The sequence below is a fragment of the Clarias gariepinus genome, chromosome 13, assembly GCF_024256425.1.
Source record: "Clarias gariepinus isolate MV-2021 ecotype Netherlands chromosome 13, CGAR_prim_01v2, whole genome shotgun sequence".
Classification (NCBI taxonomy): Eukaryota; Metazoa; Chordata; class Actinopteri; order Siluriformes; family Clariidae; genus Clarias; species Clarias gariepinus.
In genome coordinates, this window is record NC_071112.1 from 31785001 (window position 1) to 31808413 (window position 23413).

Here is a 23413-nt window from a genome sequence, read left to right on the forward strand (position 1 = left end):
CTTTAACTTTTAAATTGCATTTACAAATGTTTTAATTGAAACAATTGCTATGCATAATGCATATATTTAATAATATAAGGGTGAGTCAAAAATTATACGCACTCCAGTTATTTTAAGTTCAATTCTCTGATGAAGAATTGAAGACGGCAGCGCACCCGTGGCTCGCAGTTTGACCTAAAACATTTTTAATAAGGGAATACCGGAGCTTGTTGGCAGATGGACAAAGTTTACTGAAGAGCAAGATGTAGAAAAATGTAGTTGTCTTTTCTAAAATTAATTAAAAAAAATAATCTAGAGCCAGAGTGCGGATCATTTTAACTCGCCCTCGTATAAATATTTCCAAAAGTTATTGGAACTTGTTGAAAAATGCTTGAATCAATTCAAATGAACTGAATTAGTGGTGAAAATCGTCCGGCTAACCTTGTTGACTTTTTTGATTTAAACATTCTTCCATGGTGTCTCATGGTGTGAGGACAAACCGATAGTTATAGTTTTGTTCCAGTTTATTTCCATGAGTTCTTAATTCTGTAAAGCTGCTTTTGAGATGATGACGTTTCTTAAAAAGGTGGTACAAATAAAATTTAATTGAATTCATTTCAAAAGAAGAAAGAAAAAACGAGTTGAAGCTGAAATTCGTTGTTGAAGAACGATTTCGACAAAAAAAAAAAAAACGTGTTCAAAAAAGGCTAGTCAGGGACGGATAAACCATATTTCGGAAAAATTCCTGCGGCGTATAAACGCAGTTTACGTGTGTTTAGCCTCCCTGCAGCGAGCTCTATAAACCTCCCGGTGTGACGTCCTCGTTTGACGCACATCTGCCGGCGAGCAAAAAGCCGAACCAAGCAACAAATTAGCAGCAGAATTCCTGAAGACATCACACACGTTTCCCGAGTGTCCTCTCATTACCTGTAGTTTAAGCTCCGCGTCTCCGGCTGGACACGCGCTCAATAGTGAGAGTGTTTCTCAGCTGGACGAGAGGATAAACGTTCACTCTGTCAGATTTGGAGGTCGACAGCGTCTGACTGTGTGTGTGTGTGTGTGTGTGTGTGTGTGTGTGTGTTTGGATGACTAAGGAGGCATGGCGTGACTCTTAAGGATGTTTATTCTGAAGAGGGTCTGGTAAAAATCATTGAATGAATTCCCTGCTTGTCTAATTTTTTTTTTTCCAGCGGCGTGTTTTTTAATTTTGGTAATTATAATCACAATTTATTTCCAAATTTCTAATTCTTTTACCTTTTTTTTTTTTTTTTTGTTTTCTGGGAAGTTAATGCTCATGTCCGGTACTGTCATTTCAAGTTCAAAAAGTCATGAAGTGTAATAAATACTCAAGTCCACTCTTTTGTTTTTTTTTCCTGTTTCAGCTCAGGATGGACAGATCACCAGTGATGGAGAACAATTTGTCACTTCGTTTGCTCGTCTGAAAGAATGCATCCCTCCACAGTAAGTTTTGATTTTGTTTATGATGATGCACTGATTAACCAGCGTTACAGGAATATTCACTCGGTGTTAATATGTGGCTCTGATATTCAGTACAACCTCAGGACTGCGAGTGTGATATCACTTAAATAAATCAGTGTATTTTTGCTCTACTAGTGTAAATAAATCCTGGCCGAGCCATGATCGTGTTACCTGGAGAGCTGGATTACGCAGATTTTACCAATTAACGGATCTGACGAGCTGATGCACAACCATGTAATGATGTTATTAATGAAACTCGACTGGAATTCGAAAGTGAAGGTTTACACGTCGGATACAGATTAGCAGAATTTTACAAAAAGTTAATTATAGTAAAAATATAAAAGACGCAGCAGGTCCCCTACATACAAACATTCGAGTTACGAACTTTGGAAGATACGTCCCTGCGTGAGTATCCGTGAGTGTTCAGCCGTGGATGTTGGATCACATCTCTGGCGTACATTATGTGCGCGCATCGTGCATCCCAGGATGTCTGGAAGCGAGCGTAAATGCAGCGGCGATGAAGCCGGTACTGCTAAGAAGCGCCGAGCAATGACGATGGAGACAAAATGAAAATATTTAAGAGAATGGAGCGAGGTAAAAAGATGCCAGACATGGCTCGTTCGTTTTAACATGAATCGTTTAACCATCGGCACAGTTCTAAAGAACAAGGACGAGATCATGGAACATGTTAGCCTTATATCGTGTATAGCAGATTGTGTTTGTATTCCAGTACAGAGACGATGTTTGTTGAACAAATTGGACTCATGAAGAGCTCTCCGAAACAAAACCTATCCGTTTATAAGGGACTTTATGAGTTCTAATCAAATAAGCGGATGTGAACTTACAGTTGAGATGAGATAAGAACTGATAAGAACATCTGGGTATTTTGATATTAATGTTAAGATATAATTTTTTTCTGTTTTTAAACATCACAAGGGCTGAGCCTACAAAATAGGAAACTATTTTTAGATTTTAAACTAACTCCAGAGGTACAGTAGGGATGGCATTGTGGAAAAACCCATCTGGGAGCATGTGAAATGTATGAGAAAGGGGGAGGGGGAGAAAGGGGTGGGGGGGGGGGGTATTGCTGTTAATATCAAGTAGGTCCAAGAGTTCAGGTCGCAGGTCATCACAGTTTCACATGTCGATCAGTTTGTGTCGTGAATTAAAGCAGTGACGCAGCCTACACTTGTGGAGTTGTTGTGATGTGTGGTTTAAAACCCTATAAGGATAAAAAGTTAGTAAGTGTGTGTGTGTGTGAGGGGAAGGAAATTTCGTGCGAGTTTAATGCTTGCTTTCTGAGCCTTTTGTGAATTCACTTCCTGCGTACATTAAACTCGGAGCCACGGTTCCCTTTGCTAACTCTCACACACACACACACACACACACACACACACACACACACACACAATCTTGTCAGTACTTACGTCTATCTTGCGGGCTGTAGGTGTGAGATGTGATGATGATTATCAGAGTTGTTCTGCAGGATGGACGAGTCGTATTTAGCTCGCCCAGCAGGCCAGCGTCTGAAGCGGTTGACTGACCAGACTACAAAGTGACGCCTTCGCAGAAATACGTTCGCACTATTGCCTGGAGATTGCACGTTCGAATCCCGACGATGCCGCAGACGTCCTTGGCTAGCAAGATAGCAAAAGTAGCCGTGCTTTCTCGTCTTTGTGCTCTCCCTCTCCCTCTCTCTCTCTCTCTCTCTCTCTCTCTCTCTCTCTCTGTCCTTCTGAGTGACGCTAGACAAACGTGCATGTGTGTGAGCTGGGCCTTGGTGATGGGAACGGATAAGACTTCCTCTGAGTGAGTTCTGCAGCGCGAGAGCAGTTTAAAATGATGCAGTTGATTTTCCTCGTGTGTCTCAGAGGAAGCACATGGAAGTCTTAAACCTCGCTGATCGGTAGCTGTCATGCGATTGGACGAGAGTCAGCTGGGGGGTGGGAATCGGCCAACGATAAACGAGCAAGAACATTGGAAAGTTTAAAAGAGAAAAACACCCTAAGTGAAATACTTTGTATATCACATTGTAAGTCCATGCCAGCGTTCTGCATCTTGTTTGCATTTATTTAAGTGACTATATTTTAACAGTGCAACAGAACTCACATTTTAGATTGGATTAAGGTATTAAGTATATATCATTATGGGTAATTGCTGTATATATAATTGTGCTTTCCAATTATTACTTCTAGAAAGTAAAGAAGACTTTGCATCATTTCCCCATACTCTTAAATGAACACAACATCCAGGATGTTCATTATTTATTAATAAAATCTTTAAATAAAATTAAAAGGTATTTATACTCAAATGTAAAATTAAAGTGCAATATGAGGCATGAAATGAAAAAAAAAAGGAAATGTAAATAATTCTGTGAAGGTTTTTTTTTTTTTTTGACGTGGGCCTTTTTTTTGCCATATTGCGTGAATATACAGTGGGGCAAAAAAGTATTTATTCAGCCACCAATTCTGCAAGTTCTCCCAGTTAAAAAAGGATGAGAGAGGCCTGTAATTTTCATCCTAGGTATACCTCAACTATGAGAGACAAAATATACTTTGTATATCACATTGTAGGATTTATAATGAATTAATTGGTAAATTATGGTGGAAAATAAGTATTTGGTCAATAACATAATTTCATCTCAATACTTTATAAACTCTTTTCTGGCAATGACGGAGGTCAAACGTTTTCTGTAAGTCTTGACAAGGTTTTCACACACTGTTGCTGGTATTTTGGCCCGTTCCTCCATGCAGATCTCCTCTAGAGCAGTGATGTTTTGGGGCTGTCGCTGGGCAACACGGACTCTCAACTCCCTCCAAAGATTTTCTATGGGGTTGAGATCTGGAGACTGGCTAGGCCACTCCAGGACCTTAAAATGCTTCTTACGAAGCCACTCCCTCGTTGCCCGGACGGTGTTTTTAGGATCATTGTCATGCTAAATGACCCAGCCATGTTTCATCTTCAATGCCCTTGCTGATGGAGGTTTTTAATCAAAATCACACGATACATGGCCCCATTCATTCTTTCCTTTACACGGATCAGTCGTCCTGGTCCCTCTGCAGAAAAACAGCCCCAAAGTGTGATGTTTCCACCCCCATGCTTCACAGTAGGTATGGTGTTCTTTGAATGCATTTTGGTTTTATCTGACCATATGACATTCTCCCAATCCTCTTCTGGATCATCCAAATGCTCTCTAACAAACTTTAGACTGGCCTGGACATGTACTGGCTTAAGCAGGGGGACACGTCTGGCACTGCAGTATCTCTGCAGGTCATTCACTAGGTCCCCCATGTGGTTGTGGGATTTTTGCTCACAGTTCTTGTGATCTTTTTGACCCCACGGGGTGAGATCTTGCGTGGCCATAGTGGAGTTGCCATTGATACCGGTGACGAGTGGAGGAGCAAGTAGTTGCAGAGCCAAAAATCTTGCTTGAGCCTCAGAGTGGCGCAGTGGTAAAGTGCTCGCCCTATCATCCGGAGATCGCTGGTTCGATCCCCTGGTGATGCTTTTACCTTTTACAGCTGGAGGCCTATAGAGAGCTGATTGGCCGAGCTCTCTCAGGGGGGAGGGATGAGAGGTACTTAGCGCTCCCACATTAATCACGGCTCTAGAGCCAATCAGGGGCGTCTGTGAGCTCGCGCACATGGAAGGAGCGGCTAGCGCTTTCCTCCGAGTGTGTTACTCCGCCCCTAACGGTGCATGAGCAAGCAGTTCGAGAAGATGCGGTCGACTGGCGTCACATGGTTCGGAGGAAACACGTTTTACCAAGGAATTTACCAATTAGTTCATTACCTACCTACCTTACCTACAATGTGATTTTCTGGATTTTTTTTTCTTATTTTGTCTCTCATAGTTGGGGTATACCTATGATGAAAATTACAGGCCTCTCTCATCTTTTTAAGTGGGAGAACTCGCACAATTGGTGGTATTTTTGGAGTCTTTAATGTTTATAAACAGTAGTAATGTGGCTAGTTTTGAGCATCTCGGCTGGTGTCTTGGGCAGATAATAAACCTTTAGGCTCGTTTTAGTAAAAAAATCTCAGTACGAGTTCTGGTCCTGATATTCCTTGACCTGAGTGGGTTTCACTGTGATCTGGTGATCATAACAGAGAGTTCTCAAGTGAAAATGAATTCAATTGATTTTTTTAGCTCAGTACTGGTGTTTAAATATAACGCCATACAAAGACAGTAAAATTACCTATTTTACATATGATGGTCAAAATTCTCAATGAATCCACGGTTCATGTGTGTGAGCCAAACTATGAAAAGGACTCAGTACGGATCACCGATCGACTCTGGCGAATACACACGCACAATATGAGGCTGAAGCTCCATCATCGTTGGCTGGTATGTATAAAGTTACATGGATAGATGGATGGATGATAACGGATAGATGACCAAAGACTTTTGATCTTTTGATTGTGTAAAGCTGCTTTGTGACAATGTAAATTGTTAAAAGCGCTATACAAATAAAATTGAATTAAATTGAATTGAACTTTAACTTCGTTCCGTCAGTATCGAGTATATCCATCTCTCCTCTCTTTTATATGACTCAAGGTCATGTTTATAAGGTCTGTACTGTTATGCTTCGGATACAGGAGTGCAAGGTTTTTTTTCCCCCTATCGTAAGGATGTATACCGAAAACAGACCAGCGCTAAGGGCTTTGTTGAGTCACGCGTGTTCTAAATGTAGGTCCTCGGTTTCATCACATTTAACGTCATTCAGCAGTTGAGAAAATTCTCCCTCTCTCCTTTTTCTCTCATGTTCTCTCTCCTTTCTCGGTTATTTCCCTCCCCCTCTTCCTCAGTGTAATTCTGTTGATGATAATCTTACATTCCTGCCCAAGTGGGTCATGTGTCTGCTTGGCGATGAGATCATCTGTAGAACCTTACCTCATTTAAAACAAAATACACACACACACACACACACACACACGCACACACGCACATTCATGCCTCAAAAGACACCGCACCTCTTAACGTTTCCAGGTTTGTCATTATTACTGAGCACCTATTCAAAGAAAGAACAGTCTGTATCTACAGGAGGAAGGACACGCTCGCTTGCCTTATCAGTCGCTCAGAAACACACAGCGATTCAAGTCTGAGAGCCGGACCCGTGACTCCGACGTTGCCGGCAAATAACATTTTAAGCTTTTTCATCGTTTTATATTGGTTGGTAGAGATTCAGCCGTAGACAAGCCATAAAAACGATTGTTCAGAGCAAATGACTGAAGCGGGTTTTATAGCGCAGGGTTTTTCCGGTGTCCCATGGAGCTGTGAGTTATTGCTAGACTGTCGATTCAGTCTTTGGCCGCTGTGATGTTTCAATAGCACTTTGTCTGGTTTCTCTGAAGTGGATATATTTCTTCCAGGCTTTGAAGTATTAAATAATTTTTATAGAACATATCTAATAAACATTTAAATGCTCTGTAACTTGTGTGGGTTATCGTTTGTTTTTTTTTTTTTTATGACGAATGACTTTTAATCATGTTCCAGCCAATCTTCTGCTCCACACTCCAGTCCAGTAGGTGGCGGTACGACACAAAACTGCCCTTAATCCCAAAAGAAGCAGAAGCGATACTCTCACAAAATGCGAGGATATGCGGAAGACGCAAGCGGTTTGTGTTTTTCATTAAGAATTTGTCAATTTTAGATGATTTTAATGTTTACCTAAGTGTGAATCGATTGTGAATTGAAAATAAGGAAAATTACCCAGTGTGACCACCTGATACAACGTTATCATGAGCACATCAAATGCAAACGTATTAATTTAACGATTTCAGGGTCGCTGTAGCGATACATGAACTGTTACACAAAAGACGGGTGATGTAACTGAATCTTTTTTTTCTTCTCCTTCTTCCCGATCTCTACTTGGCAGACAATTTTATGTAAGATGGAATGCGGTTCAGTCATACAGCTGTGCAGTTCATTCTTACAAGCATTGTTTAAAGGCAACAGTGATTCCATGGTAACACTAAGATTTGAACTTGGAACATTTCGATCGCTCAAACCTTAAACATGACCCCTACTGCTGAGAAAACCTACATATACTGTAATAATAGAAGACAAAATCTCTCCAAGGCCATACTGGAAACCCTGAGGACTCAAACTCATACTGTAGCTCAATTCTTTATTATTCGTTAATACGAACCCTAACCCAAGGCATAGGGTTTTGTTTGTTTGTTTGTTTCCCCCATAAGACCGTTGATTGATTTGCATTAATTGCTTTCTGCTATCTGGCTATTTGGAGATTAGATTATCTGATTATCTGTAGGTCGTTTCCCGTTCAAAATCGTTTTTCTTTTTAAATTATTCAGGTAAACCTACTGTTCATACATTAAATTGATCTTTAATTGAAACACTGCTTTAAATTTCTCGCAGCTTTCTGCAGGAAACAAACTGCTCACATTTTCTGCAAAGTACTTGGAAAATACTTGGGTTTTGCCGGATTATTAATCTGCTAGCTGCTTTTTCATCTTTTGTGTCTACAGGCTGTTGTTTAAAACATGACGTTAAACCAACCAAAAACCCACATTGCACAATATTTTATGTTGATGTATGTAAAATACTGGAGGTCTATCAGACAGTAAACGCAAGCGCTAATGAAAACGAATCAAATTAAGTATCACAATGCTTAAAAATCAGATTGGCAGTTCTGTTTTAAATTGATAATGGCCCATCCTTATGATTATTTAGATGTTGCTGCCTCATTTAGTACCATAGAAGTGTTATTGCACCTAATGCTCTTTCTAACCACCCAGACGTTAATACAGGCCCACTGGGACAGGACTGATGCTGCCCCATGCTTGATTAAGGAGTAGGAACCAATTTAGGGTTATTTTAAAATAATCCACTGCCAAGAATCAAGTGCTAATAGTCTAAATTAAATCTAGTATATTTTTACAAGCTAAACCCTAACCAGCATTTAATTGGTCGAAGACTTCCGTGCCCTCCGAAGTGGAATCGTCCCCTGAAAATCATTTCCGTTGACCACTAATTTGAACCGAGCACTTCTGGTGTGGACGGGCGGTTTTGTCTTTTTTCGGAAAAATAGAGGAAAACTGCAACTTAAGCATCAAGAGCTTTGTGCCAGAACTTTGTGGATTTAAGAGAAGGTCTCAATCCTGCCCTTTCTCTCTCTCTCTCTCTCTTTTCCACCTCTGAGGGTGTGTACTGTACTGTAGGTTGTGATCAGCCACGTCCTGCATGTATGTTGTGTTTGCTTGAGACCAGAGTGAAGGCCAGTAGGAGTAGAACTGATATCAAGTGCAGAATAAAGTGTGTCTGTGTGTGTTTGTTTCTCTGTTCTGGATGGACAGAATGTTTGTATCGTCAGATCCAGGACGAGTGTGGTAACACCACAATGATTTGGTTTCTGATTGGAACTTTAGAGAGTGGGGGGGGGGGGGTAGCAGAAATTAAGCAGGGAAGAAAGAAATTACTCTTTGGAATTTCGTTTTAAGTAGTGTTTCATTTTTATTACTGCAACTTCACAAGTGTATTTATTTTTCTGTAATTTTTTTTTCTTGCTTGAATTCATATTCCAACTTTTTTGGGTATTTGTACAAAAAAAACAAAGTATTTAAACGTACATTCAGAATCATAAATGCTCTTATGTATAAAACTTGCTCAGATTGTTCACTTTAAAGGTATTTGGAACCGTTCTTCATTGCTCAGCTACATCATGGTCTATAAAATTATACATTCATTTTATGATTCTGGATTTATGGGCACACACGGATCCCGTACAGGTCAGCAGTATAGATAATGAATGAATAAAAGGCTTAATGGGAAACTCTGTATAAAATGTAAAGTAAAATGAAGAGGAATAAGCAGTGAAAGCTAAAATAAATCAGTGTATGTTAGCTGTATAACTTACCATGAGGAAAGAAATTGTTCTTAGGCGTGGTTTGATTCATTAAATTATTCTTTGGCCAATATTTTTTATTTTTCTCATAATGTGTTCAGATATGTTTTTGGCCAAATTTATCAGCTACACCAGTTGCACCAGTCTAGCGGTGATGATGACCATGACTGTGAGAATTAATCTTTCCATTTGAAGTTGGAGGAAGAGTGGTCTTTTGGTCGACTGACTTAAAGATGAGTTCTTACTTAAAAATGACAAAAAAAAGGACATGATCATATCATATCTTACTCTGAAACTGAAATCACATTCACTGCTGTTGGTCTAATACCCCTATCTCACCTATGCAGTTTCGCGCGGTGGCCGTAAGAAGGGGTTCATCATGATTCACCCCGAGGTTTTTGCTGTGATTACGTTTCCATCTTTCCGCATGAAAAATTAGACATGTTTAACATGTTTAATTTTTTTTCCCCGTCCTCGCGGAAGCTTGCCGACCATGCAAAACTTTGCGGAAGGTTAGCGAAACGTTGGCGGGCAATCGCGGCAGCTCACGGTGCTTAACATCGCATCTTACCGTGATTAACCTCATAGGTGTAAAAAGGGGTATTAGGGGTATTAAGGGCACTGTGAGCCACCTCGAGGCAAGCCCAACATTCCGCGAAGATCTGCAAGGTCCGCGAGCTTCTGCATGTTAAACATGTTTCATTTGTTGCGTGGAAAGATGGAAACGTAATCACGGCACCAAAACTCGCGCTGAATCATGATAAACCGTACTTACGGCCACCGCGCGAAACTGCGTAGGTGAGATAGGGGTATCAAGCGTCCTGCCACTAATAAGTCCTCTTGGTTGCAGGGTGGTTTAGTTAAATTGTCAAAATTTTTCTTAAATTTTGATACGTTGGCATTTAAGGTGGTTAAAATGTTGCAGTTCCTTTATAATCCTGCTCTAAAATATTGACACCATTTTGTTTAGAATTGTTGTTTAGAAAATGTAATTTTGAATCAAGAGATTTATAAAATTGTGATATTAACAGAATCGCAATACAATTTGAATCAGCGCCTTAGTATCGTGATGGTATCGTATCGGGTGTTCCCTGGTGATTCCCATCTTTAGCTCCCATCAGCTTGTTCTATTCGGCATATTATTCTCAGTGTGGCTCCTCATATTGACCATTTGTTTTGTACGTTTTTAATTCCAGATTCTGGATGTTGGCTTTTTAAATCCTAGGCTACATTGCTTTTTAATAAAAACATCTTTTGATCATATTTTAGAAATTTTGTTTTGGTATTGCCCTTGTGTATTAATTCTCAAGTAAAGTGAATTCAATAGCTCACCGACCTTCTCATATCTTTCTCCATCTGTCTCATGATGTCAATTTTAAATGTTATTGATATAATTATACTATATTACTGGCATAACTGCTACGCAGTACAGAGAGCACCGCACTAAAAAATAATGTGACCTTGTACAGAGGTCATCAAGCAGACGAAGCACAAGAGGGATCGTGTGAATGAGGGCGAATGTGTTGTAGACTGATCAGCTCAGCATTACATCTTACTCACCTGCTTGCTCAGAAAGCTACCGTCTCCTCATTCTGTATCCTGATTGGTCAGAAGGTGATGTGTTGAAGGTGTTGATATATTTTTTATAACAGCATCCCCTTATATGGCAAACATTATGCACTTGAGACCTAAAACCCATCATATAAGAACATGAAGTAGTTCTGACCTGTAAACTTCACACAAAAAAAAATAAATACGGATGAAGGTAATCAGGCATCACTTAGACGCTGAGAAGTTGCATCATAAAAGTAACCAGAGCTGTGTTTATTAGTGAAAGTGAGAGCATTTCCATATACACACACATACACACACACACACACAGTGTGATGAGAACTCTCAGGATTGGGACTAAACAGCTGTGTGTCCATAATAAAACCACTTGTTCAGGAAAAAGGTTTCAGTTTGTTAGGGATCATAAAGACTGGACTTTGGAGCGATGGAAAAAGGTCATGTGACCTGATGAGTCCAGACTGAGCCTATTCCAGAGTGATGGGCGTGTCAGGGTGAGAAGGGAAGGACATGAAGCGATGCTCCCATCATGCATAGTGTCCACTGTACAAGCCTCTGGAGACAGTGTTATGATCTGGGGTTGATCAGTTACTCAGGTCTAGACTCAGTAACGTTATGGGGCAATAAAATGAAGTCAGCTGACCACCTGAATGTACTGAATCACCAGGTCATCACATCTACGGAGGGTTTCTTCTTCTCTGATGGGATGAACATATTCCAGGACTCAGAGTGTGTAAGAGCGGCTCTGGGAGCACGAGGACTCACTTTCACACATGAACTGGACCCCCCAGTGTGTCTAATCAAATCAAAGTGAAATATTATTGTGTGCAGGTTTTTTTTTTATTTTTTTTTTTTTTTTATAAACCCCAGTGGAGAGACATTTAGGGCAGTAAGTGTAACTTGTCTTTATGTTCTTGCTGTGTCTCAGCGCTCTTTAATCTTTAGGGTTTTATTTCTTTACTGCTCAGCCGTAAAAACTGCTAAATTAATATTCACCAGTAAAACAACTTAAAAGCGACCTACAGTAACCCTGAGTCGGTTTTTGGTTTCAGCAAACTGGCCCAAAGAATTTCTAAAACATATTGAATACATTAGGACAAAACAATGTCAAATAAATAAATAAATAAATAGGGGTGACAAAAATCTCAAGCCCTAATCGTTTAGTTGTTTTTCTTCTTTATGATTGTGACCCGGCGCTGAATTTTTACTCGCCTGCTCGACTTCAGACGCTTCAGTGGCCGAGCAGGAGAAGGCATGCGGATTTATGTCATGTAATATTTCATGCATGTGCATGAGTGTCCAGCAGAGCGCTAATTAATGTGTAGGAAAGTGTGTGTGTGTGTGTGTGTGTGTGTGTGTGTGTGTGTGTGTGTGTGTGTGTGTGTGTATAATGAGCTGGGCTTCTTGTTCGTTTTTTCATTTTTTTTTTCATCTTTTTTCTACAAAAACCAGAGCAGCTTGAGTCAGAAGAGTGACGGCGCTACTAGCGAGCGTTCCACCTAACTGACGGTTACTATAACAACAACAAACATAAATAATATTCCAGCGAGCTTTTCCACCTCACTTAACAAGACTAACTAGTAATTATGTTTGTGAAAGGTTAGAAACGAAAGCTGGATGGAGGTGGAGACAGTGTGTTGAGTGTGTGTGTGTGTGTGTTGAGTGTGTGTGTGTGTTAAGTGTGTGTGTGTTGAGTGTGTGGTACAGTGTGTTGAGTGTGTGTGTGTGTTAGAGCGAGAACATTGGGGTATGTAACTGCTCTTTGTGAAGGAGCGGCCATGTGTGCAAATTGTCCATTTCGTCTTTCATTCCTGCCTAATGAAGAGCTTAAATACAAGCAGGCGCGCTGATTTCCTTGGCGCTCGCTACACTGCTACTTGTGTGTGTGTGTTTGTGTAAATGTTTGAGATTCTGGTGAGTGTGTGTGTGTGTGTGTGTGTGTGGCATGCCCTACTTTACCGGGGCTGCTTTTGCACCATGTGAGGCCTGTACCTGCTTCCTGTGGAATTTCAGTTATGCTTTTTTGAAGGTTTCCACAGTTTCCTCTCTCATAACCTAATGAGTGTTTGTGTGTGTATACGTGTATACGTATATGTATGTACGTGTGTGTGTGTGTATATATATTTTATTTATATAGCGCTTTTAACGAAGGTCATTGTCTCAAAGCAGCTTCACAAAAATAAAAAAGAAAATTTATGGTAGTGTTTATGTGTGAGAAAAATGTGTCTAGATAATAATGAGATTGTTCCTGATGATCAAGCCGAGGGTGACAGTGGCGAGGAAAAACTCCCCGAGATGGCAATAAGAAGAAACCTTGAGAGGAACCAGACTCAACAGGGAACCCATTCTCATCTGGGTGATAACAGATAGAAATTATATAACATTCAGTTCAATATAACAGAAGTTATTTAAATTAACATAAAGTCCAGTCCAGCATAGGGATGAGTCAGTAGGTGCAGAGGGCAGATGGGGTCTGGATCACTGGGAGCACAGGAGCAGGATGTGTAGCTCCAATCATAATAAGGCAGAATTCAGCTAGAGCTGTCTTGAGTCTACTGGGAAACTGTGTCTGAGCCCCGAACACTGTCTGGAAGGCTATTCCAAAGCTTTGGAGCTAAATATAAAAAAGCCCTGCCCCCTTTTGTAGGTTTTAAAATTCTGGGAATTACAAGAAGTCCGGAGTTTTGTGATCTTAAGGAACGTGGGGGATTGTAGCGTATCAGAAGACTGGTTAGGTATGTGGGAGCTAAACTATTTAAAGCCTTGTATGTAAGTAATACTATTTTGTAATTAATTCTAAACTGAACAGGTAGCCAGTGCAGGGATGATAATATTGGGGTTATATGATCATATTTTCTGGATCTAGTGAGAACCCTGGTGGCTGCATTTTGGACTAACTGAAGCTTGTTTATTGAGGATGCAGGACAACCACCTAGTAATGCATTACAATAGTCCAGTCTGGAGGTCATGAATGCATGAACTAGCTTTTCTGCACCAGATACGGATAGGATACTCCTAAGTTTGGCAATATTTATAAGGTGGAAAAAGGCTGTTTTGTGATATTGGAGATATGATATTAAAAGGCCAAGTTACTGTCTAATATTACGCCCAGGTCTTTCACTGTTGAGCTAGTAGTAACAGTACATCCTTCTAAACGCAGGCTGTAGTGTAAGAGCTGTTGTGTACTGTTTTTTGGGCCGATGGGTAATATCATTGTCTTATCTGAATTTAGTTTTTTTTTTTTTTAAGTTATCGGTCATTGAGTCTCTTATATCCTGGACACAATCAGTTAGTCTAGACAACTTGGGTATTTCATCTGGTTTTGTTGAGATGTATAATTGGGTATCATCAGCATAACAATGGAAACTAATCCCATGTCTTCTAATTATGTTTCCCAAGGGAAGCATGTATATTGAAAACAGCAAAGGTTTTAAAACTGACCCTTGTGGGACCCCATATTTTACTGCCATTACACCAGACAGTTCTCTGTTCAGATCTACAAAATGGTATCGGTTAGACATTTATGATCTAAACCATTTTAATGCCTGTCCCTGAATACCTATGTGATTTTGTAAGCAGTCTATGAGAATAATATGATCTATAATGTCGAATGCAGCACTAAGTTCAAGTAAGACTAGTATTGAGATGCAGCCTTGGTCTGAAGCTTATAACAAGTCATTTGCTTACTACTATTTGCTCATAGTAGTTTCTGTACTATGTTGGGGCCTGAATTCTGACTGATTGGTTCTCATCATCACTGGATCTCTCTTTGATGTACACACACCGTTCTCTTAAAATGATGACGTGACTTTACGGGACTTACGCAAAATAATGGGAGCCACCCGGGCATTTCACGAAGAACAAGTCCAAACTTCTTTTAAAAGAACAAAGTTCTTTTAAAGTAAAAAATATCAAGAGGAGAAACCGCAGCTGCTTCTTACTCTAGGACTAAACTGATAAACATTCTAAAAAAATTATCTTTCATAGAGAGCCGGATTAATACAGAGTGTCGTATCTGCCTGGTCCGACTGGAATTGAGAGAAAAACTGTCCAGTGCTTTATTAAAGCCTTAAAGTATAGTGATGTATTGTCATCTTTGTAAAAAAATTTTTTTTAATAATAATCATGAATGACAGTGATTAATTAAACACTTTTTTTGTTTTCTAGCTAACGTTAAGATTCTGAGTGATTGGGAAAAGGTCATAAGGTGACACTCAATTAATACTCTATTAATTCACATTATACATTACATTTCTGCTGGCACTCGTGAGACTCTTCACTGTTATCTCAGAGCCGAGCTCACAGCAGTGTACCTTCCCACGCTGTTTTTTCGTTTTCTTTGATAAGATTGTTAGCTCTAACTGAACATAGTCTTGTGAGGCAAAACCAGATCCCTGTACGCTACATAATCTGTTCTATTTACAGTCAAATCATGTACTGCGCCAGTCAAAAGCTTGCAGATGCCCTCTAATTCAACAACAACAGTCAGCTGTTCTGGAACAGTTCTCACTAGAACAGTATTGTCTCAAGTGCATTTTTAAAACCCATCAAGCTCCATGATGAAACTGTCACTCATGAAGACCTTCGCAGGAAAACAAGACCAAAACTGAGCTCTGCTGCAGAGGAGAAGTTCATTTAGAGTTGCCTAACTGCCAATCAAAAGTTTTATTGTTTTTTTTTTATTATTTATTTATTTTAGAACCTGTTATTAAACAAGTCGTGTCCCCAAGTTACATTTATATGATCATTTAATAAAATAAACATTACAGACAATAATGTACACTCTAGTGTCTGTATAAATTATATTTCGCATATGTAGATTCCCTGTATATAACATTTAAAAACAAGCTTTATATACAAAAGAAACAAGTTTTTTGACTTGCACAAATAAGATATTGTATATAAAAAACCTAAACTGATCAATAATAAGATGGTTTGTATGACTGAAAAAGTCCCAGATTTGCCAGCAGTTGTACCCGAGAGATCACAGTCCATGAAGACCAAACTTTAGGTGATTCTTATGGGTACAATTGAAATCCCTAGAACTCATGAAGGGGTCATGAAGGCGACATGCTATACAGACGGGCGTGATGGCAATCTCAATGCCTCTTACTGTAGTTTAAAAGTAATAAACCTCTTCAGATTTGTGGTGATAATGGCTAATTTAATTAATGGCTGTAAAGGTAAATAATGAAGCTGAATGAGAGGTAAAGCTGATTAGGAATTAAGTGTGGATATACAGAAATGATCACAAGGCAGAGCATCGGTTGAAGTGACGTGTGTACTGCATTGTGTTAGTGTAAAGACTTCATCATGAATGAAGAGCAGATTGGATTTACACTAAGTGCTTCCTCCTTGTTGTCATCTTTCAAGGACATGGGAGGGTGGGGGCTGGGGTGTTAAAGAAATAGCCCTGAATGTAATCCATAAGCTCGATATTGACTCCATTCATTCGTCTCTTCGTCCGATTGTGGCCGACCCTGGGACCCTCGCCATCTTCTGTTTCACTCCCCAGAATAGAATATCTACAGATTAAAATACTTGTGTATTTCTGGCTGTCACAATGTAGAACCAAAAGTGTACCCTCTAGTGCCTATGCAGCGTTATTTCCACCGTTCTATGTATAGCAGTGTGTTTCAGAGGCCACGCGTGGTTTCAGCGAATATTCTGATTCTGTCTATGAGTTGAATCGGTGCTAAACGAGAGCCCGAGTCTTACCCGCCGCTCGCTCCAGGGGTGGCCGTGAAGAGGGAGGCCGGCGTCATTGAGATGTGCTGATGTCAGTGAAAATGTGAGCAGGAAATCAATGCTGTTTTATTGCAGGCTTTGAGCAGCGCTGGCTCTGGGCCTCTGTGCGCACTCCGCCTTTTTCCTTCAGTCCCCTGTGGTTCAAAAAAGCTGAAGTAATGAGTCTGACATTAGAGATCAGGTATTAGGATCCGATATGATGATGGGTTGGTTCTGAAACGTTTTTTAATTTAGTTTTTTTTTTAAAAAGGTTAATTTAATTTAAGTCCAAAGAATGTTAACATCTTTTTAAACACCGTTGAGATCCATTACATGCACTGGTTAGAGAACTCATAAAGTAGTGTACAGGTGTGTGTTAGCTTTAATTTGCTGCGAAGTACCACCTATTTTATAAACTATGAATTGGGGGGGGGGGGGGAGTCAATTCATATATTCATTCATACATACATACATACACACATATGTGTATATATATGTGGTTTTTTTTTTTTTTTACTTTTTTATTTGTTTATTTATTTATTTTTTTTAGATTGGAAACCACATATGGCATACTATCATTGGTACTCATCATTAACGGTTAAAGAGTTTGTAGAAGTAGTTAAAAGGTTAGAGCTAAAATCAAAGATACCATTATTTCAGATTGAAGCCCATGTATATTTCTGCCACATACAAATCCTTCTGGCTGATATCCAAGTACTGCAAAGGTTTCATTGAATTCTGTCCAGCGGACAATTTAAGACACGCCCACAGTTTGACGCAAGCATAAGACCAGCATAATTATATAAAGAATTTAATCTTCTGAACAGCTATACATAGGCCTATGGAGGGTGTAAGTGATGGAGATGAAGACCAAGCCTCACCCATTAAAAATATGACTGTATTGCATTTGATTGTTCTCCAGATCGAAGTCTGAATGTAACCTTGTGAATATTACTACACAAGTAAAGCTTAGCTTCATACCAAGGAGGTGAGTGAGACACAATGCAATGTGTTAATAACAAAAGGTTAGATGCTGCTCATCCTCCCTGAGCTACAGGCTTTTGCAGTTCTTTCTTAAGGTGCGGAGTGTTTTCCATTCCTAAAAAACTTATAGCATGACCTTGCAAGACTGTGTTAGTGACTCTGTGATTCCAGGAGGTCAGAAGTACTGTCGTTGCACAGATATCATGCGTCATAGTTGGTTTATATAAACAGCAATTGTGGATATTTGCTTTGACTGTTTTATACAGATTGTATGTGTGTTTACTTGTATTTGTAACCCACCAGATCCACTGGTTTGATCTAAAGGTTTTTAACACACTGCTACTTTTCTCTCTTGTAGGCGATAAGTCCCCCAGCACACTTGCCAGAATCAAGCGGCAGAGAAGTTGGACTAACCAGAATATCAAGCAGCAGCCAGGTTAAGGTGTGCACTCTTCAGGTTCAAGGACAACAATTTCCCATCCTTCCTCTGTAGGCATTCTGGAGCAATAAGACTTGACTACACAAATGTGTATCCTCCCACAAAGGCAGCATATAAATCTTCGAAGAGTGTAGAATTAGATATCAGTATGACGGAGTTCAAGGACACAACCAACCGCCATCTCAGGCACAAACTTCAAAGTCTGGGTCGCCGTCTGGATGAGCTTGAGGAGGCCACAAATAAGCTGCACAAGGCTGAGGATGAGCTTCTGGACGTCCAAGACAAAATCATTCAGGCCGAGGGAAGTAACTCATCCTTGCTCAGTGATGTCGAAGCACTTCGAAAAAGAGTTCTTAAAATTGAAGGGAAGGATGAGGAGGTGAGAAAAGCAGAAGATCTTTGCCGATCGTTAAAGGAGAAGCTTGAAGAGGAAGAGACTCTTACTAAGGAGCTTAAATCGGAGATTGAGCGTCTTCAGCTCAAAATGACCGAACTGGAGAAGCTAGAGGAAGCATTTGGGAAGAGCAAATCAGACTGCTCGCAGCTCTGCCTGAGCCTTAATGAGGAAAAGAATCTTACTAAGAAGCTCTCGGCTGAGCTAGAGGCCCTGAAGGGCAGAGTAAAGGAAATGGATTCCTCTGAGGCATCTCTGAACCGTGCAGAGCAGGCCCTGACCACAGAGATGGAGAAACTAAAAGGCCTCACTCAGACATTTGTTATGGAGCGCAAAAAGCTTCTGGAAAAACAGAGAGAAGATGAGAAAATCATTCTCAAATTAACTGAAAAACTTGAACAGAAGAGTAAGGTAGGTTTGTTAGATCATAGTTTCAACCAGTCCCATGATCTTATAATTGAGGACGACCTCTCAGCTGGCCTCAGTAGCAAACTGGCACGTAAGAAGAAGCTCTCGCATGATTTGGGCTTGAGAAACAAATCGGAGAATGAGAAAAACAGCCTAGAAGGGCAGGAGGACAACAAGATCAAAGACCTTACACAAGAAGTAGAGCATCTAAAGAGCCGTCTGAAGCGGCTGGAGATGGTAGAAGGGGACCTAAAAAACACAGAATCAAAGAATGCTGAGCTAGAGGAAAAGTTTCAGCAAGAGAGGAGTCGCAACCAAGTTCTGATGGACCAACTTGAGCAGCTTAAGATTCAGCTTTTTAGCAGTAATAATAGTAGTAATGGAAGCCTGGTTGTGTCCAGTGCAACAAACGTTCTTGAGAATGGCAAAGCCGAAACTGAGGAAATTAACATACGTGGAGGCTTTAGGCAGGAAAAGAAGGCTAGGGTTTTGGCTGCAACTGAGACAGTTAACCCAAAGTACAAAAGAAGAGACAATTCACCACAGCAAATGAAATTTAAGAATAAAGAACTTGGCAAATCAACCGAGAAATCGCCCACACGGAGGGCACTAAGTCCTGCCCATAGGCCCAAGAAGACTGGGGTGAAAACTGGTGACACTGGGCTAAAAGATGGCAAAAGTGCTGAGGAGAAACTCGGAAGTCCCTTTCAGGCCACATCCGTCGGATCTGCAAGTGATAAAAAGTTTTCTGTACTTAGCCGTTACCCTCCTGCTGCCAGTGACCAAAAGCCTGGAAAGGTATTGGTTAAACCAGGCAATCCCGAAAGCAAAAAAGTAAGTCGCGTTGTGGCCCCAACAGAAAAGAACAGAGTGACTGAAACTGAGTCTTCTGCTCCACCACAGGAGGTAGCTGCAGTGTCGAGCCTTTCTCAGGCAAATGGGTCTTATACTGCGTACAGATCCCATGTAACGCCATCAGGTTATGTTGATCATGGATCTGAAGGTCACTCGTCAGCCTCTGAAACAGAATCTGTTGGATCAAAGCGATCAGTGGGTGAGCAAGACACTGCTCATGTATCATCTGTTTTAAGGAGCAGACCAATAGATTCCAAGTTTTCAAGGTACACACGATTGCAAGATTCTCACTCGGGGGGATCTTCAACAAGGAGCTCTTATGATGAAGAGCAGCACAGGGCACTAATGAGTGGTGGAGAAGGTGAACCTCAGGAACCATTACAGGTATCCACTGGGATTGAAATCCAACGTGTGTGCAGTCCACGTGAGTCTCTATGCTCTAAGGTACTCATCAAGCCTGCCATCGTAGAGTATGATATGAAGGAAATGATGTCAGGTGGGAGCATAGAACCAACACATAGCAATGAGAAACCAAAAATAGCCACCAAGCCTAGCAAAATGACCAGCAGCATTACTTTCTATCCCAATGACCCCAGCTCTTCTCGAACCAGCAGTCGAAGCAGCAGCGTTTCAAGTGAACCTCCGGCCAAGGAGCGACACACTTCCACCAGCAACATTGTCATTGTTCCAAATGCTGAGCTCAGAGGCAGCATCACAATCCCATATGAAATATCCATTCCCAAGAGCGAGATTACTCTAAGGCCATGTGAGGGTGATACCGATGACTCAGATCTTCGAGATGTCTTGGAGACAGCTCATATAGAAACCACCGTTCTGTCCAGAAGCAGTTTGAACTTTCAGTCACCGGAAATATCCTCTGAGCTGAACAACAGTGAATCTGGTTTTGAGAGCAGTGGAAGCGTTACTACTACCACCACTACTACCACAGTCACTAGCCGCAGAAGCCACACCAACGACCACGAAGATAACGTGCCAGAGATGAAGAATGTGACCGTTAGAAGTGCATGGAGGACTCGAGGTGCAGTATCTGTGGACCAACTTAGTCAGGGACCAAGACATGATGGTTTGGAGGATGAAACGGAACCCTCAACATGGAGAGCCTACAGAGCTACTACTATCCTGGACACGGATGATAATTTAACGTCTCCCAGTGTCCCCACACGATGTGGAAAGCCAAGCCCAGCCGAGAGATACATGCGGAGGATCAGTACTGGAAATATTGGTCGGGATTCCCTGGAGTTGTCTCGCAGGCACAAGAACGTGTCCCAGATTGATCAAACAATTATCTCTCATGAGCCTGTCTGTGCCCAGCAGCTGCAACCAAGAATGCGAAAAGAACCCCCTGTAAGTATTCCTTATATTTTTTCTAAAACATTTACTGTAAAAAGTTTTTTTTTTTTTTTTTTTTGTGGTTTGAATTAAGTAAAACATGCTTTGATAGTGCATAAATTGATTTGATTACCCTAGAGATGGTGTTTGACTTTTTCCATGAACTGTTTGTTTTAGAAGTTTTGCTTCAAAGACTTGCGCCATCTGGCTCTTTTAAATGCCTCTAGTTATTTCATATGCTGAAAATGAGAATAATATACTTCCTAGTATATTTCCCTTCTGCTTAGTTTAAATAATTGGCCAGCCATGAGAGTTTTTGGTTATACTTTTTATTTTTTTATTGTTTTTAACTAGGGGAAGTGGAAAAGTATTTTGGTCAAATTTCATTTTTCAATTAAATTTTGCGTTTTGTCACATGAACATGCACATTTGTGCTTAACCAATGAAAGACAGGCAAACAATTAACTGATATATTTTGGTACACAATGAACTTTACTGAATATCAGCTCAGTGCAGATATTTGCAGTGTTATATTTTTTAAAGCAATAAATAAAAGCGTGTGAATAAAGTGGTTACGATACGATACGCAAGGGGTCGCCACAACGGAATATCCAGTCTGCACTACAACATGGCACAGGTTTTACGCCGGATGCTCATTCTGACGCAACCCACTCCCATTTTATCTGGGCTTGGGCATTCAATGGCTGGGGTTTGGGCACTGGCTGGAAACCGAACCCGGGCCTTCCGCATGGCAGGTGAAACACCTACCACTGAGCCACCAGTGCCACATACTGTACAGCGACACTACAGGTGGAAATAGAGCTGTAATCTCATTTCTGATTTGTATCGTTACAGTCTTAAGACATTTAATCAACTTGCACTGGACTTTAGTTAAAAAGTTTCATGTTTGATAAAGCTTGTACGTTTAAAAAAAAACGTGCGTTTAAATGTGCACTATGCAGGGTATAAAATCCCTTGTTCCACACACCAAGTACTGCCCTTGATCAGGGGTTAGAGAGGGATTTGGAATTCAGCCTTGTGTTAGAAGCTAGTTAGCTTTGTAGTTCGCGTTAAGCATGAACAGGTGATTGAGAGCGACTTAGATTTCTGATAAAATTGCAGAACTCATTGGGCTTTATTCATGCTAAGAAATTTTAGCAACAAGGTTTCTAGGACTAGATTAAACTGCTATGTAGGTTGATTATATATAACTTCATGAACATCCAGTAACATGCTGTATAGACGAAAACAAAATGCTCCGTTTCTCCCGAAACACAAGAATCTTTAAACTGTAGTTTTTATCAACACTACATTCAAATTCTAATAAATAAGAATGAAAAATACAGCGCTATATAAGTATTTATAATCTCTTAGCTCCGCCCAACTTTGAAACACGTGTCACTTTTAGTACTTGCCTAAATTTGTCCGACATGCAGTTCTCAAAATGCTTTTCACATGCGTGTTACTATCTGCCGTGAGATATGTCCACCCGGCCGCATTGTGAATGTTCTGGCCCCGAGACAAACACAAAAAAGACAGAGGGTTAAAAAAATTTCAGTGGGAGTGAAAAATTCTAAGGGGGAAAAAAAATGGCAGGAGGAACTACAGATTGGGCTTTGTGCTCCTGCTGAAGCTTATGGAGAAAATACAGCCTGCCAAAGTGGTATGCCTCTTCGGATACAGAGTAATTGTAGACCAGCAGTGTGTTCAGTTTAAACTAAATGGAGCCAGACATTTGTGTTCTTCATCAAGCTTGAAAAATTTGGGTTGGTTTTAGGGGCTTTTCCTTTTTTCTCTCTCTCTCTTTCTCTCTCCTTTGTACTTACGCTTTCACTTATTAAAAAAAAAAAAAAACGAAGGAGAATGTTAAACTGGACTGAGAACTAGGGTTATGTTTGAGTCTCTCATTATCACTGAACCTTTAATTCTGTTTATTTTAAGATTCTTACAACTGACTGTGTTATATGATCTTCAGCGGTGTGTAAAATTCCATTCAGTTCAGGTTTTATTGCTAAAAAACTCTTAGTGCTAAAAATTCTTACAAGATAGAAATTATTCCAGTTGGAGATTCCAACTTGACTGTTTCCATGGACGTCCATCAGATACAACGTGCATTTACCTGCCGTTTATATGAAGGTAAAACAGTAGCAAAACCCGAGAGCTTGCAAATTCGAATCTGAGAACTTGTAAAATGAATATTTGTATTTGTAAGTTGAAATTTGTACTCACAGCTCTGATGTGAAAAGCTGCATCTATCGATTTGCACACCTGTGTTTTGAATTCGAAGTTGCAGATTAACAGGCACAATTGTGTACTACACATTTATCTTTGCGCTTTACTTCAGTTTCGCTGTACAACCACA

The 23413-nt window shown here is 40.3% G+C and overlaps 1 protein-coding gene across 2 annotated transcripts in view; it reads left to right on the forward strand.

Moving 5' to 3' along the window:
• Positions 1-23413, forward strand: part of luzp1 (leucine zipper protein 1) — a 57309-nt gene that overhangs the window by 22565 nt on the left and 11331 nt on the right. The window contains exons 1-3 of one of the 2 annotated variants that reach the window (XM_053509478.1): positions 695-1189; positions 1362-1440; positions 17964-21066. In XM_053509478.1, coding sequence (XP_053365453.1) covers positions 18193-21066 — 2874 coding nt within the window. In that variant the 5' untranslated portion in view covers positions 695-1189; positions 1362-1440; positions 17964-18192. Of the gene's footprint in view, positions 1-694; positions 1190-1361; positions 1441-17963; positions 21067-23413 lie in introns of those variants that run through there. The other variant, XM_053509477.1, reaches the window with a different exon arrangement.